Raw genomic sequence first — 15,063 nt, 5'->3', positions numbered from 1 at the left:
TCTCAGAGTGTTATGCAGGGCTTTTATGCCACTTTAGGGATTTGGTAAACTTCCCGTTTAATTTAGACCAAACCAAACTTTTTGCAAAGGTTCGGCAAACCGCCCCGAACTGAACTTTTCAAAAGTTTACTCATCATTAGTAATTATTCTTAGAACCTTGCTGTTATTGAAGAATATATATATATATATATATATATATATATATATATATATATATATTTTTTTTTTTTTAAATGTAATTGTTCTCAGTAAGAGAAAGAAATCATCTTATAGATATGATACCATTTAATGGCTTTCAAAGAGAAATTATGTTACAGCAAGCTTTTGAGGCAACTGAAGGCCTCTTCATCGTCTAGGTTTAAAAATAAATGGCAGACTAACAGGATGAGCTTGGAGAGATCTTTGTCCAAGTCTTTAGTTTACTGATGCAAGAATAAGGGATAATTAGGTAGTTAATAGGAATGACTTTACTTACTCTTATCATGGGTAATTAGGGAAGATATACAAGTAGAGCAGTGAGAGTTAAATATGGCATGGAGAGGGTTATGATTGTACAAAGGGCAGACAGTAGGGGGCAGTGCGATCGTTGGTGGATCTGTTTTCTCGACAATCTGGTAATTAGAATTATTCACATTCTGGACACCTTCCTTTATTTGTATCACTTTGTATGTACAAGTAAGCGCTCATCTGTGTGTCACTATCTGGGATTTTTCCCAGTTTCTAGAAGCTTTTAATAAGTCAGCAATCAAAAAACATAGATTATTCGATTACGGAGAAAATGATGGTTTACAAAGAGATCCGAACAACAAACACGTAATAGGGAAATTGCATTTAGTGGCGCTGAGTTTGTTAAATACAGCATGGTTGAGTTTGCCCATAAGTAATATGCCGCTTTACATATGACTGCAGGTAGACCGACTGGGATGAGCTTAGGGCCTCTTTCACAAGAGTGCTGGAAGTTTCGGCTGGACGCATCGCCAAGAAAATGTCTATAATAGTATACTAGAAAGATATGTGCACCCTGTGACACATCTCTGTAAGACTAGCCGTAGATATTCCTAAAACCTGCTTACTAATGTTAACTAAGCTTTGTCCACCTAAACATGTGACATTATTGTTGTGGTCTCAGTTGTGTGAACCTTATATGTAAATATGGTCAGTTGGATGCCTATTAGATTTGCCAATGAGTACAGTGAAGGAAAGTCTAATGTAAATGTGTGCACTCCATTTATTAAAGGGGTTGTCCAGTTGTAAACTATCAATAGCCTATCTTCAGGATTGGTCATCATCAATAGTACACTGGCAGGGGTCTGTCTTCTGAGGCCCTGACACAACTGTTTATCTGGGCCATTGTGTTTGTGGACTGAGATGATTTAAAGCTTTGTATTGTAGGCCAAGTTCCCATTAAAATGAGTAAGAACTTTGCCTGCAATACCAAGCCTGACCACTGTGTTAAGAACGGAGCTGTCTGCTTCCTGCAAAAATCAACTCAGTGCAGAAGCGCACTAGCTCAGAAAACAGCTGATTGGCTGGGGTTCTTGGCGACGGACCCTTCACAGATGTACTATTGATGACCTGTCCGGAGGATAGGCCATCAATAGTTTGTATTTGGATAATCCCTTTAATTTCTTCTCTACTACAATGATTACTGCCTGTTACACTAGACGGCTGGCGCCTTCATCCTCTGTACTCCTTTAGATAAGTAAGATTTCTTGAACCATTTTGCATAGCTGTGTTCTTTATTTTTTCTTGTAATCTCAATCAGTGCTTCTCAATTAGGCACACCCTAGTTGATGGTACAGCTGGGGAGGCAATTTTGACCAAAGGGACTATATGCTGTTCAGGGCTTTCTCTGGATACACCAATCTCTAATTTAGCAGGGTTGGGGATAAATCTCTGATCACTTGAGGTCCTATCCCTGGTGATCCCAACATCTGCACATGCTGAATGCGCCATGGGAATGGAGAGGGGATACACATGTGTGACCACTAGAGATGAGCGAGCACCAAAATGCTCGGGTGCTCGTTACTCGAGTCGAACTTCCCGCGATGCTCGAGGGTTCGTTTCGAGTAACGAACCCCATTAAAGTCAATGGGCGACTCGAGCATTTTTGTATATCGCCGATGCTCGCTAAGGTTTTCATTTGTGAAAACCTGGGAAATTCACGAAAGTGATGGGAACGACACAGAAACGGATAGGGCAGGCGAGGGGCTACATGTTGGGCTGCATCTCAAGTTCCCAGGTCCCACTATTAAGCCACAGTAGCGGCAAGAGTGTCCCCCCCCCCCCCGCACTGTCAGCATAAAGATTGTTCTCCTCTGCCACAGCTGTAACAGCTGTGGCAGAGAAGAACGATGTTAGCCCATTGAATTCAATGGAGCCGGCAATACAGCCGGCTCCATTGAAAGCAATGGGCTGGCGGCGAGCGCGGGATGAATTTTCGGGAAGGGCTTAAAAATATAAGCCCTTACCTGAAAATCATCCTAAAATGTGTAAAAATAAAAAAAAAATGTATACTCACCTTTCCGCTGCAGCCGGAGTTCAGCCACGTCTGGCCGGCAGTTCTCCTGAACTGCTGAGAGTAGTATTCAGCAGCCGGGGATTTAAAATCCCCGCCTGCTGAATGAGCTGCCTCTGATTGGTCACAGCCTCACCAATCAGAGGCAGCTCTCACTCACATCCATTCATGAATTCATGAATGGGTGAGTGAGTGCTGCCTCTGATTGACAGCTGAGAGCTGCCCCTGATTGGTCCCTGCGCTAAGCCAATCAGAGGCAGCACTCACCCATTCATAAATCCCTGGCTGCTGAATACTACAGAGAGCAGTTCAGGAGAACTGCCGGCCAGACGCGGCTGAACTCCGGCTGCAGCGGAAAGGTGAGTATACATTTTTTATTTTATTTTACACATTTTAGGATGATTTTCAGGTAAGGGCTTATATTTTTAAGCCCTTCCCGAAAATTCATCCCGCGCTCGCCGCCAGCCCATTGCTTTCAATGGAGCCGGCTGTATTGCCGGCTCCATTGAATTCAATGGGCTACCATCGTTCTTCTCTGCCACAGCTGTTACAGCTATGGCAGAGGAGAACGATCTTTATGCTGACAGTGCAGGGGGGGGGGGGTCTCACTCCCGCGCTCGCCGGCAGCCCATTGCTTTCAATGGAGCTGGCTGTATTGCCGGCTCCATTGAATTCAATGGGCTAACATCATTCTTCTCTGCCACAGCTGTTACAGCTGTGGCAGAGGAGAAGGATCTTTATGCTGACATTTTTTTTTTTTTACACATTTTAGGATGATTTTCAGGTAAGGGCTTAGATTTTTAAGCACTTCCCGAAAATTCATCCTGAGATCGCCGGCAGCCGATTGCTTTCAATGGAGCCGGCTGTATTGCTGGCTCCATTGAATTCAATGGTCAGTGCTCGTTTAATCGAGACAAGTACCACGTGGTGCTCGTCTCGAGTAACGAGCATCTCGAGCACCCTAATACTCGAATGAGCATCAAGCTCGGACGAGTATGCTCGCTCATCTCTAGTGACCACTTTTCCATTCACTTTTATGGGATGGAGGAAGATTGCTAAGTGGATTGACCTTCCTGGGTCATCGATATGAACCGCCACTCCATTTACAAGTGTGTGCAGATGTGTGCAACGGTTCATGGTAATTAGGTTATCAAAAAGTGTTAAGCGTCAAAATAAAGTTTTCTACTATTAATAATTGTATCTCCTAACAGCCCCAGTAGTAATACCGCCTCCCTGAGACCCATATACTTACCCCCTCCTCCTCATCGAAACGTCGCTGCTCCTCTGCTCTGCGCTGCTGCGGACGTCAGTGTGTGTGTCCAGACGCCTCCTGTCGTCTGCTCTTACGGAACCAAGGAGGAGATGTCATGGTAGGAGGATCCCAGGTGCACACTGACGTCTCAGCGTTGCTGAGTGAATACTGGTCAGGGAGCTGCGACATCCTGGATGGAATTCACTACCATGGTGAGCAGCCCCCAGCGCACATGCTACCAGAGAGGGCTCTGCGTGCTGCCTCTGGCATGCGTTCCATAGGTTTGCCACCACTGATATAAACCATACAATTTAATACACATCCACCAGAACTGGCCCGGGCCTGGAGAACAAAAATAGTTTTTTTTTCTTTATGCATTTGGCTGGTATACACCAGAATAAGTCTACCTTTATGTTAACTCTATTTAGACACATAGATGAATGTGCATTTCAATATAACTGTGTTCTCATATAACTGTATATGTTCTCAATGGGGTTGGTCCTGCTGCCGCCGGCCCCATTGACCACGGGGTATGTGGTCACATCCAGGGGTTTCACATACACAAAACACCAGTTTGCCACAGTTACATGCGTCCTGCGAACCGGTGTCCTATCATTTTCGCCGCAGGCGTGTGGAAAAATGCCTGTCAAAATGCCCATGTGACTAAGCCCTAAGAGTAGTGTGGTCCTCCATGATAAAATTGGGCAAATTTTTGCTAAATCAGATTGCATCATCCCCATTCAATCTTTAGCAAAAATCGTCAAAATATTGGTTCTTTGCTTTGAGAAGAAAAGACAGGAATGTTAACTTGTAGTGCTGGAGTTCTAGGTTCAAAGCTGACCCTAATGTGGAACCAGGAACCCCACCACTGCAGGGCAGCAGTGCTAACCGCTGGGACACCGCCACCACTCTTGTTCAAGGAGGCCAAACTAGAGAACCCCATTTTTACTCCAATTCATTTTAATGTAAGTTGGAATCAGGAGTCCAGATTCACAATTATTTTTGAGTCACCCCTGACCCCGATTATTTCCATAATCACTCAAAGCTACATTAGAGTCTAGATCCCATCTTACAATATGACTCGGCACCTGCAAAGTGAATGAAAGCTTTAAGAGTAACCCTTAGTTGTACTTGAATGGCTGACATATCGACCAAGAAATCTCATTGTGTGTCCACCCAGGTTAACACTGTTGGCAGCACAGAATGCATGGAAAGTAGGGCGCTTTGTGTCGCCATTTAATGGCTGCCTCGTGGCAATGATTAATGATCAGACATTTGACAGGGACTGACCTTGTGTTTGTACAACTTCAGTTTACTCATGGGGAATAATACTGGTCAATAAGATGCTTTATCAGAAACTGTAGTCTGTGCTCCTTACATCACACGCTCCGCTTGTCGCTGTAAATCTTGGCTGAGTGATACGACTGCACCAGACAAACAAAAAATCATTACTAAGTTAGTTTCGGCTAAACTCTCTACAAGTAAATGACATATCCAAAAGCTGATGTCTCATACGCCGAAGACAGAAATTCAATGATACTTTAACCCCTTAACCCTTTCCAATCTACTGTCTGACGTCTGAAGACATTCTGATTGAAGGCTGTACAGCTCCAATGTCGGAAGACGTCCAACAGGGTATTCTTACTGTACATTACTGGCCGCTCTGTTGTCGGGGGCCTCTCCAGCATGTCCCATACCGCAGTACTAGCACTAGCCAGCAGATGGCGCCATTGTATAATTGCAGAAAAAGAAAGTCCCCTAGGAAACCTTGAATCCAAAATTGGATTGCAAAAGGTTAAAGAACGTGGACATTTTTTATTTTCTTTAATTTTTGGATTCTCTTCTCTGCTTTAAAAAAAAAAAAAATCATAAAGCGTTTTATTTTTCCATCAACACAGCTGTCTTGATGACTTTTTTGTGTGGGAAAAGTTGTATTTTTCAATGTACTAAAACACTCAAAAAATTCGAAGTGGAGTGAAATGAAAAAAAAAATGCAATTTCGCTATCTTTGGGGGGTCTCGTTTCTACGGTGTACACACTGTGGCAAAAATGACAAAAAAAAAAAAAGGTTTTGGGTTTAAAAAAAAAAAAGAAAAAAAAAACAACTTTAATGGGGGCAGCTTGAGCTTTAAATGTGGCCCTGGGAGGGAGATGGCGGAAGAGACTACTACAGCAGTGGATGAGGGAGCAGGATGAGGCTGACTCCTTCCCCTCTGGCCCAGCTGGGCTCTCACAAGCTGCGAGTGATGGGAGTTCATGTGGATGTTCATACATGTTGTGTTGAAGTTATTTAGATTCTAGCTGTGTTTTAAGCACTTACCAATTAAAAGTATATATATATATATATATATATATATATGAGTTGAAGGAGGCATTCAGCAACAGATTTTAATAACGCAAATAAAATAGTAACAGATTTAATAACACATAAAAAAACGCCGACCAATTAAAAAGGTCTAAAAATCATAAGAGGAACAATAACACTCCTATAACTTTATTTTATTAGACAGTACGTTAACGACAGTACCAATTTCTTTTTTTAGAACTAAAGGAGAAAAAAAAACCTGCACTCAGGGTGGCTTTACACAAGCGTGTTTTAGTGCGTACACAGGTACGTACATAAGTCCGCACCCATGTACATGCAAAAACACGCGTGAATGCAGGTCCATGCATTGCTTCAATGGAGCGGCGACTGCCGGCGGCGGCTCCATCGAAGGCAATGGTCTGCCGGCACCCCTGAATTGTTTTTCAGCGAAGGGCTTTGCATATAAGCCCTTCCCCCAAAAAACTGAATTTTAGAGTAAAAACAAAAAAATAATAATAATGCACGCATTGTCTTCAATGGAACCGCGGCTGCTGCCGGCGGCTCCATTAAAAACAATGGTCTGCCGGCACCCCCAAATAGTTTTTCAGGGAAGGGCTTTAAATATAAGCCCTTCCCTGAAAAACAACAATTTTAGTGTTAAATAAAAACCAAAAAAAACCCTTAGCTGTCCGCCATCCCTGCGGAAATGAAGAACACATCTGCCACATGCCGCAGATGTTTTCTTCATCCCCGCGGGGAATAAAGAATTCCCTGCTGCACCTGCCACATCTGTGACAGATGCAGCAAAGGGATTTTTCATCCCTGCAGGGAATAAAGAATTCCGTACCACAGCTGTCACAGATGACAGCTGCGGTAGCGGATCAAGCTGCCGACACCCAGTAGTTGTTTATCAGCGAAGGGCTTTAAGGCCTCATGTCCACGGGGAAAATCAGATCTCCTGCAGATTCTCCATGGAGAATCTGCAGCGGGTCCCTCCTGCCCCGCGGACATGAGCGCTGAAAATAACAATAAATCAGAATAAACTCACCTCCCATCCGCTCCGTTTCTTCTCTTCGCTGCGGCGTCATCTTCTCTCGTCGCGGCCGGATCTTCTTAAGGAAAAAAGGTGACCCCCCTTTCTCTCAATAGTTGGGAATCCTGGAAGTGCAACTTACTTCGATTTATTATGGCATGTACTTAGGATATACCATAAATGTCTCAGTTGGTCATACCCTTATGGGCCTTGGAAGTGGTTCAGTCTGGCAATGTGGCCCTCAGACCAGAAAAAGTTGTTGACAGTATCCGGCTTTTTTCATTGATATGTTTTTCATCACGGCTACCTCTAGAATTTCTGCCCCACATGACTTTAGTTGCTCTTTCCGCCTACTGGTAGTATTGGCATTGACATGCCTTCTCTTGCGCTGCATCGAAGCATTGTAGCTCTCTTTGTCACATTTTTCTTAGCTCATTTCACCGAGAGAGTTCATCACCGGGACTGATGGAAAGCTTCTGCTGGTAAATGACATTTGAGATCATCCGTTGGATAACCTGTATAGTACTGTGTTCCAATAGACTCCTAATCCTAAATGAGTCTTCTGGATTAGCCTTCCACTGAGGGGTGTATATAGATCGATGCATGTAAAGTTTACCAAAATGAAATAACACAAAACGGCATTTCTACTTTCCATTGAGTTGTTTTTTTCCGCCATCGTTCTTGTTATTCTTCCGTATTGCTCTAACCTATCTATTGAGCTGAGCGCATTTTACTGATGACATGCGCCGTAGTGAAATCTGTCACTGCGTAAAAGTGGAATCCCATTCACAAGTGTCGTTTCTTTGTAGGCCTTTCATTATTGCATTTAATTTCAGCTAAATTGTGCTTTTTATCTAAGTAGGTGTCAAATATAACCTTATTTACCGTTTCCTTGGAAACTGCAGAGCTAGAACGTGTCTGCATGCATTGGGTTGGAGATAGGGGTTTTGCAGTAAGCTATATTCCGTATGATCTACAGTAGAGCTTGATTGCATTTTATAAGCCAATGTTACGTAAGCCTGCAAAGACAATGACATTTTTTTCTATTTGCACGAGTAAAGTGGCAGGTGAAGCCGCAGGAGATGCGCTTGTTTGTCCGTCCATGCTTTATACCTTTTATAACAATATTTTATGGCATTGACACCTTCTAGAACACTTCTGAGGTGCCCTTCCCCTCTGTTAGAAGTCTGCAGGTGTCACTGTGGATCAGCAGGTTATATTGGAGCTGTACCTGTTCAATAGGAAATTGTGAACTGAAAGATGACCACCTAGAAGGGACAAGTCTTTTATTTTCCATTGCCTTTAACATTAAAGGGATATTCTGGAAACTGGACATTTTTTTTACGTTTCCACCCATCCACTGGATAAGTGAGAAATTATATATATCACTTGGTGGCTGACTGCTGGGACCCCCACCCATCTTGAGAATGGGGGTCTTGTTTCCCCATTCCTCCTCACAGCACCCCCCTCAGGCAGGGGCGTAGCTAATGGCTCATGGAATCGGGTGCAAAATATTATCTTGGGGCCCCCAACTTCTTTTAACCCCTTAACACAGAGATGTAACTTGAAGCTCCTGGGCCCCAATGCAAAACCTGTAATGGGGCTCCCAACTATAATGCTTTATGCATAGTACTGGGCTCCCTATATGGAGAAGAGAGGCCTTATGGGCTCCCAAAGGCTCCTGGGCCCGGGTGCAACTGCATCCTCTGCATCCCCTATAGTTATGCCAGTGTCCTCAGGTGATGGAATGCAGTGTTGGCCGTACATGCACAGGACCGCTACATACATTTTCAATGGGACTGCTTGGGATAGCTGAGTATAAAGCACATGGCTACTTCCGTCACCCCCACTGAAATACATGGCTGGAGCAGCAGACGTGCATCCCTGGCCAGCACTCCATTCAGTGTGACATCACTGTGGGTGAGAGAAGCTATCCTGAAGTGAGAAGGGGAAGAAACGGGACATTTGTTCTCAGTATCCCAGCGTTTGGACCCTCTCTGATCTATCCGTTTTCACCTGTCCAGTCTCCACAATACCCCTTTGGAGTATGTTCACACATAGCAGATTTGGTGCAGATTTACTCCTGCATCTTTCAATTAGATCCACATCAAATCTGCATCATAGATCGTGGATTTTGGTGCAGATATTTCATTGCAGAAAAGTTTACTACATGGAAACATACCCTTAAAGCCAGTTGAAAACTGTTGATTGACTATCCTAAGGATAGGCAATCAATAGCAGATCGGCAAGGATCTGTCCTTGGGACCCTGCCAATCAGCTGTATTCCAGGCTGCTGCACTTGACACAAAAGTGATTTCAGCTGGAAGCTGATAGCTCTATTCCCATTGCAGTGGCCAGGCTTGGTATTGCAGGCCAAGTGCCCATTGAAATAATAAGAAATTTGGCCACCAATAGTTTTACAACTAGACAACGCCTTTTAAGTCTTCTCCCTTGCAATGTAGAGATATACCTCCAATTTAATTAAACCTAAAAAAATTCAAGCCACTCATATTACGACTCTGGAAAACATTTGTGTTCAGCCTTCTCTGACATCCATATAAGTCTATCTGCTTTGGGAGTAGAATAGCTCCATAATATACAGTAGTGTTGTACAGCAGCATATAAAGTGTATATACAGAGCCATAGGGATCTATGGGCCTCCATAAAGGCTCTGTTCATACAGCAATGAATATGATGCATTAGTCTTCCATTCCCCCCGCTCCCCATCATGTTACTATATTCACAGAGGTTGAAAAAAACTAGGCTCTATGGTACTGTTTGTGCTTACATTGTAAAACCACTTTAGTTGTTCTTGCAGAACTTATATAAAGGGGTTCTCTGGGACTTTAACTATTGATGACATTTCCTATCCTCAAGACCGGTCATCAATAGTTGATTAGCGAGGTCTGCCAATGGGGATCCCTAATGATCAGCTGATCCCTGGGTCCACTGTCGATGCGGACAATGCTGGAAGCAGATAGCACTGTCCGCATTCCAGTGGCCCAGTTTGGTACTGCAGGCAAAGCTTCTATTAAATTCATTGGAAGCTGTGCCTGTAGTACCAAACCAAGCTGCTGCAATGTCAGACAGCACTATCTGATTCCAACTGGGGGACAACTAATCGGTAGAGTATCCCCAGCGTCAGACCGCGCCAATCAATTATTGATGACCTGTCCTGAGGATAGGATAGATCACTAATACTAAAAGTCTTGGGGAATCCCTTGAAATGGACCCAATCGTCATACTGTAGAGCTAGAGCATGCATCTGCTACGAGGCCCTTGGGGAGAAGGGATCCATCTCTTTTGCCGTTTGGTGACAAGAACCTCTGCACTGTACTGATTTTGCTCGGCTCTAGTGATTGATATGGGTTCACAGAAAGTGGTTAAAGTATGCAGCTTAGCAAGTGCAGAAAAGTGTCCGTATTTATGAGGTGTGAGGACAGGTATCTGACAATGCCGTTATTTTGCACAATTGAATACTCCGTAGGGATGGAAACACTGCAGACTCCATACATAAATCACTTGACTCTCCCAGAACTGTGCTTTGTAGTACAGTATCCATTCGGCTGCAGCTGATTTATCCTGGTGTCACTGCAAATCTATGTCACGTACATTTAATCATTCTGTAAACCGTGCTCGCCGCGGTCTGACATTGATGCATGCGGTCTTCATGTGGGATTTCCAATATATATACAGTGCCGCTTCCATTATCATGGTGGGAGGGAAAAATAGACATGGTGCAAAAAGGTTAAATATAGCGGGGCTTCCATGTTATATAATCAGTTATTCAATATACACCGATTGGCCACTTTATTAGATGTCAGCGTCCAGGAGTGATAATCGATGGGAGGATCATTGGGCACTTAAAAGGACCAACAATCATCCCATGAAAAAGGACCCTGAATTTACACTGTCCGGATTCACACCACTTTATTCGCGCACAATACGCAGTGAATAGAACCCTTTGATTTCAATGGGTTCATTCACAAGTGCAGATTTCGTACAAATACACAGTATGTTCTATTTTCCTGCGCACTTGCGTCACACTCGCTTGCACATCACATGGCATGCGAGTGGGGTGCAATTTTCTTTTTTTTTTTAAGGCTCATAGGGCGTAATAGGCGATTTTGCCTAAAAATAGAACATGCTGTATTTTCTGTCTCTTACAGCATCACTGCATGAGAAAAAAATGTACACATAAATGGACCTATTGAAAATAATGTTTTTTCCCCCCCTCCGATTTCTGTGTATCTCGCAATGCACACGAATCATGCGAGAAAGTCGCTAGTGCAAATGCACCCTAACCATTAGAGGAGATTAGTAAATCTGCCCCCCTGTCTTTCTAGCTAACGTTCTCTGGAAAGTACTAGTGCACAGATACTTGATCTTTCAGTTTATGCTTAGTCTGTGTGACACTTATTCTTTATATCATTTCTAGGACTCGAATCTTGTGTACCCCGTTGTCCTCAAAATGGATCCTAATGGATTTTTCCTGCACTGGGTGGATCAAAATAAGGTAATCAAACTCATATTCATTTTCTGGTATTGGTAATGTTGCAAGAGCTTTTTTGTGTGCTTGACTCTCAAACCAGGGTGGGACTTCCCGAGGAGATGAAGGAATCCCCTATCACAATGGACTGCACTGCTATCCCATTGCTTTCAATGGGGCCGGCTCTGTTGCGTGATCGCCAAGACGAATAGCGGAAGTAGCACTTCCTCTTTCTCGCTTCACTACATAGCACCCATTAAGCACTATGTAGCCTGTAAAGCTCAAAGCAGAAGCAGTTAGAAACCACTTCTGCCTTTTCCTCCATGTCCTTAGCTGTGTGTAGCAGCCAAGGACCCGACCTGCTGCTGCCACATTGCAGAAGCAGGAGCTTTAATCCTGAACCATATTTTACTATTGGCCAGGATTTTAGCCCAGGACTAAGCGCTGTAAATTTACTGTGCTTGGTCCCTAAGGGATTAAAAAAGGGCAAAAAATTATAATAGTGTAAAAATGGATAAAAAACTAGCACACCAACAATTCGTTTTTGAAAAAATGCATTGTTACATGTTGTTCTTTAAAAAGTGGTTATTGTGTTTTTTTATCTCCTCACCATCCTTTGTGTCGGCGGCCTACATAGCAAAGATTAAAATGTGGCTTTATTAGGCTGCTGAATTTTGGCACGCAGGGTAAAAGGGTCTGGTGTTGGTTTTGCATTCAATGCATTTTCCATAGACCATAGGACAATACTCAAGCTCCTTATTTTCAAGCAATTGAGTTCCTCTGGAGAAGGGAGTCTTGCATTGGTTTAACTAGGAGGAAAGAGAGTAGGACTAAATGTTATTGGGCCCCCTCTCTTCATGAGCCCATTAGTAGCCACATAGTCTGCCTCTATGGTACATACACATTTGCTGTGTGTCATCCTTGGCTGCTTAAAGGGGTTGTCCAGTTGTAAATTACTGATGCCCTATTGCTAGAGTAGTCCATCAGTAGTAGATCGACAGGAGTCCACCACCCAGGACCACTATTGAATAGCTTTTTTCTAGGGTGATGCACTCATGCACTAAGCTGATTTCTACAAGAAGCAGACAGCTCCATTCCTACCACAGTGGCCCAGCTTGGTAATACATGCAAAGTTCCCATTCACTTTAATGTGTAATATCAAGCCGGGTCAATGCGGTGGGAATGAAGCTGTCTGCTTTCAGTAGAAACTGTCTCAGTGCACAATTGCACTTTCTCATCAAAATTTTATTTGCATCTTATACATAAATAGGGGAGTGTAATGTTTCTCCTTATAGATAACACCACAGGAGAGCACCGCAGGGGTGGAGGAAGTCTTATACAGGCCATTCAATGCTCTTTGGGGAAAAAGCTATGCAAATGACCAATGGAATAATCATCCACAGCGCCACCTATTGGAAGGTAGCTATCCTATGAACCAGTACAGATAAGAGGCATGAAGCTGTAGATACATGGGTATGCTGGTGTGGCACCCCTAGTCATGTTACAAGGACTGTTAAAATTCAGCTCCTATGGGAGCTGAAAAAAGAGAGGGGGAGGGAGTTTAGCAGCAGCTAGTGCTGCAAAAAGCTAACAGGTGCCTGTTTTAAGGCATTAGAAGTCATTCCGATGATTAATCTGAGAGATTTCTGGGCTGCGAAGTATTTTTTTGCTTATACGTTGCATCCGGCCATGTGAATGGACAAGAAAACACAAATTTTATCGATCGCGGCTTTTTCCTTTTCACGTGTCTTTAGGCCGCGATGCAGTTGGTATGAAAACGCAATGTTCATGTGAAAGAGCCCTTAGAATGCAGCACATATTTATACCCTTTAGGGCCAATTTGCATTGGTGTGTTTTGAACCAGGTGCTATGCTTGTATTCCATGGATAAAGCACAGCCCCATTATAGCCTATGAGGATATGTCATCAATAGTCGATCAGCAGTGATCTACTGATTGCCATCTCCCACAGTGAGGAGCCAGAAGTATAATAGGAGTAAAAAAAATGGCGCAGCCCCAGAGCAAGCGGGAATGGCTTTACGTTACGTAGAGTGTGCACCCACATATATTGAGCAAAAAAAATAGATTTTTATTGTGCAACTCTAGAAGAAAATTGCAATTGCGTAATAAAATCTGTTCTTCTTCATCAACATACATAGGCGCTCGCTCTCTCTGTTTCTATGGAAGTGCAATAAGAGACATCCCTCACATTGATTGCACTTCTGGTGCTGACCACTAATGACGGCATCCACTGAAATGCACTGAACAATCAGCTGATCAGCAGGGATTGTGAGTGGCGGGCCCCCAGCCAATCAGCTATTGATGACATATCCTAAGGCTAGATTATCAATAATTAAAGTCCCGAAATATACCTTTAACCAGGTCACCTACTGATGTATACAGGAATGTTTTGTATCCCATTCTTTATCCTCTTCTATATCGCCAATTGTCTTGACTGTTGGATTTGTTTGACTAACCGGACATATCTATATCTATACATACTTGTCTGCTACGTTGCCACAGTGAATATAATTTGTGAGGTTTGGTGTTTTTCTCTCATTTGCTTTGCAAACTGAATGGTATCCTGTTTTTTTAGCATAATTATTTCTTCTTTGTGTGTTTGTATCTTGTAGCTCAAATTAGAAGTTAGGCTTACCATATATAGGCAAAGTCTAACCTGTCTGGGCAGTCGGGTGCAATCAAGGCTTTATAGAGGAATATAATGAGCAGCACTTGTTGTTGTACAAGTGTTTGTTACCATCCAGAAAGATAAAACAGATCTTAAAAAAACGATATGATGTGACAGCGAAGACGAGAACAATCAGATCTTAACAGGGGTTCATGACGGCTGGAAGAAACGTAGAGATGTTCTATTGCTTATCTGAGATACTGGGACATCTCTTGATGCATTTCTTGCTTAATGTGGTTTTCCAATTATAGCATTTGTCAGTTAGATGATCACATCGATGCCGGTCCAGGAGTGTACCATCTGAGCTGCACATAAAAAAAAAAAAAATAGAGCGGGGGAGCGGGAAATATAACCCTAACTTACTAATATGATGAGACTCTACCCAGAGGCGGAGCACTCACCCTGATTAAGGCAACCCCATGTCAGAAACTTGTGGCGACCCTGACTCTCCCTACTTGGAAACAGGGATAATATTTGCTACAATAAATAACAAAACATGCAGTATAGATTTTAGACAACACGCAGCAAACCAGATGAAATACTAGGGCAGAAGTGACAATTGGTCAGGGTGTTACAACACCTCAAATATCCTTAACACCACTGCCATACTTTAGGGGATACAGGGGATGCAGTTGCATCAGGCCCAGGAGCCTTAGGGGGCCCATAAGGCCTCCCTTCTCCATATAGGGTGCCCAGTACTATGAATGAAGCATTATAGTTGGGGGCCCTGTTACAGGTTTTGCATTGGGGCCCAGGAGCTTCAAGTTACGCCTCTCCTT

The 15,063-nt window shown here is 43.3% G+C and overlaps 1 protein-coding gene across 1 annotated transcript in view; it reads left to right on the top strand.

Moving 5' to 3' along the window:
- Positions 1-15,063, top strand: part of PLCB1 (phospholipase C beta 1) — a 630,414-nt gene that overhangs the window by 17,513 nt on the left and 597,838 nt on the right. The window contains exon 2 of the mRNA XM_066595662.1: positions 11,547-11,624. Coding sequence (XP_066451759.1) covers positions 11,547-11,624 — 78 coding nt within the window. The remainder of the gene's footprint in view (positions 1-11,546; positions 11,625-15,063) is intronic.

Source organism: Eleutherodactylus coqui, chromosome 3 (assembly GCF_035609145.1).
Source record: "Eleutherodactylus coqui strain aEleCoq1 chromosome 3, aEleCoq1.hap1, whole genome shotgun sequence".
Taxonomy (NCBI): Eukaryota; Metazoa; Chordata; class Amphibia; order Anura; family Eleutherodactylidae; genus Eleutherodactylus; species Eleutherodactylus coqui.
Note: the sequence above shows the minus strand (reverse complement) of the source record. Positions and strands in the feature narration are given on the sequence as shown.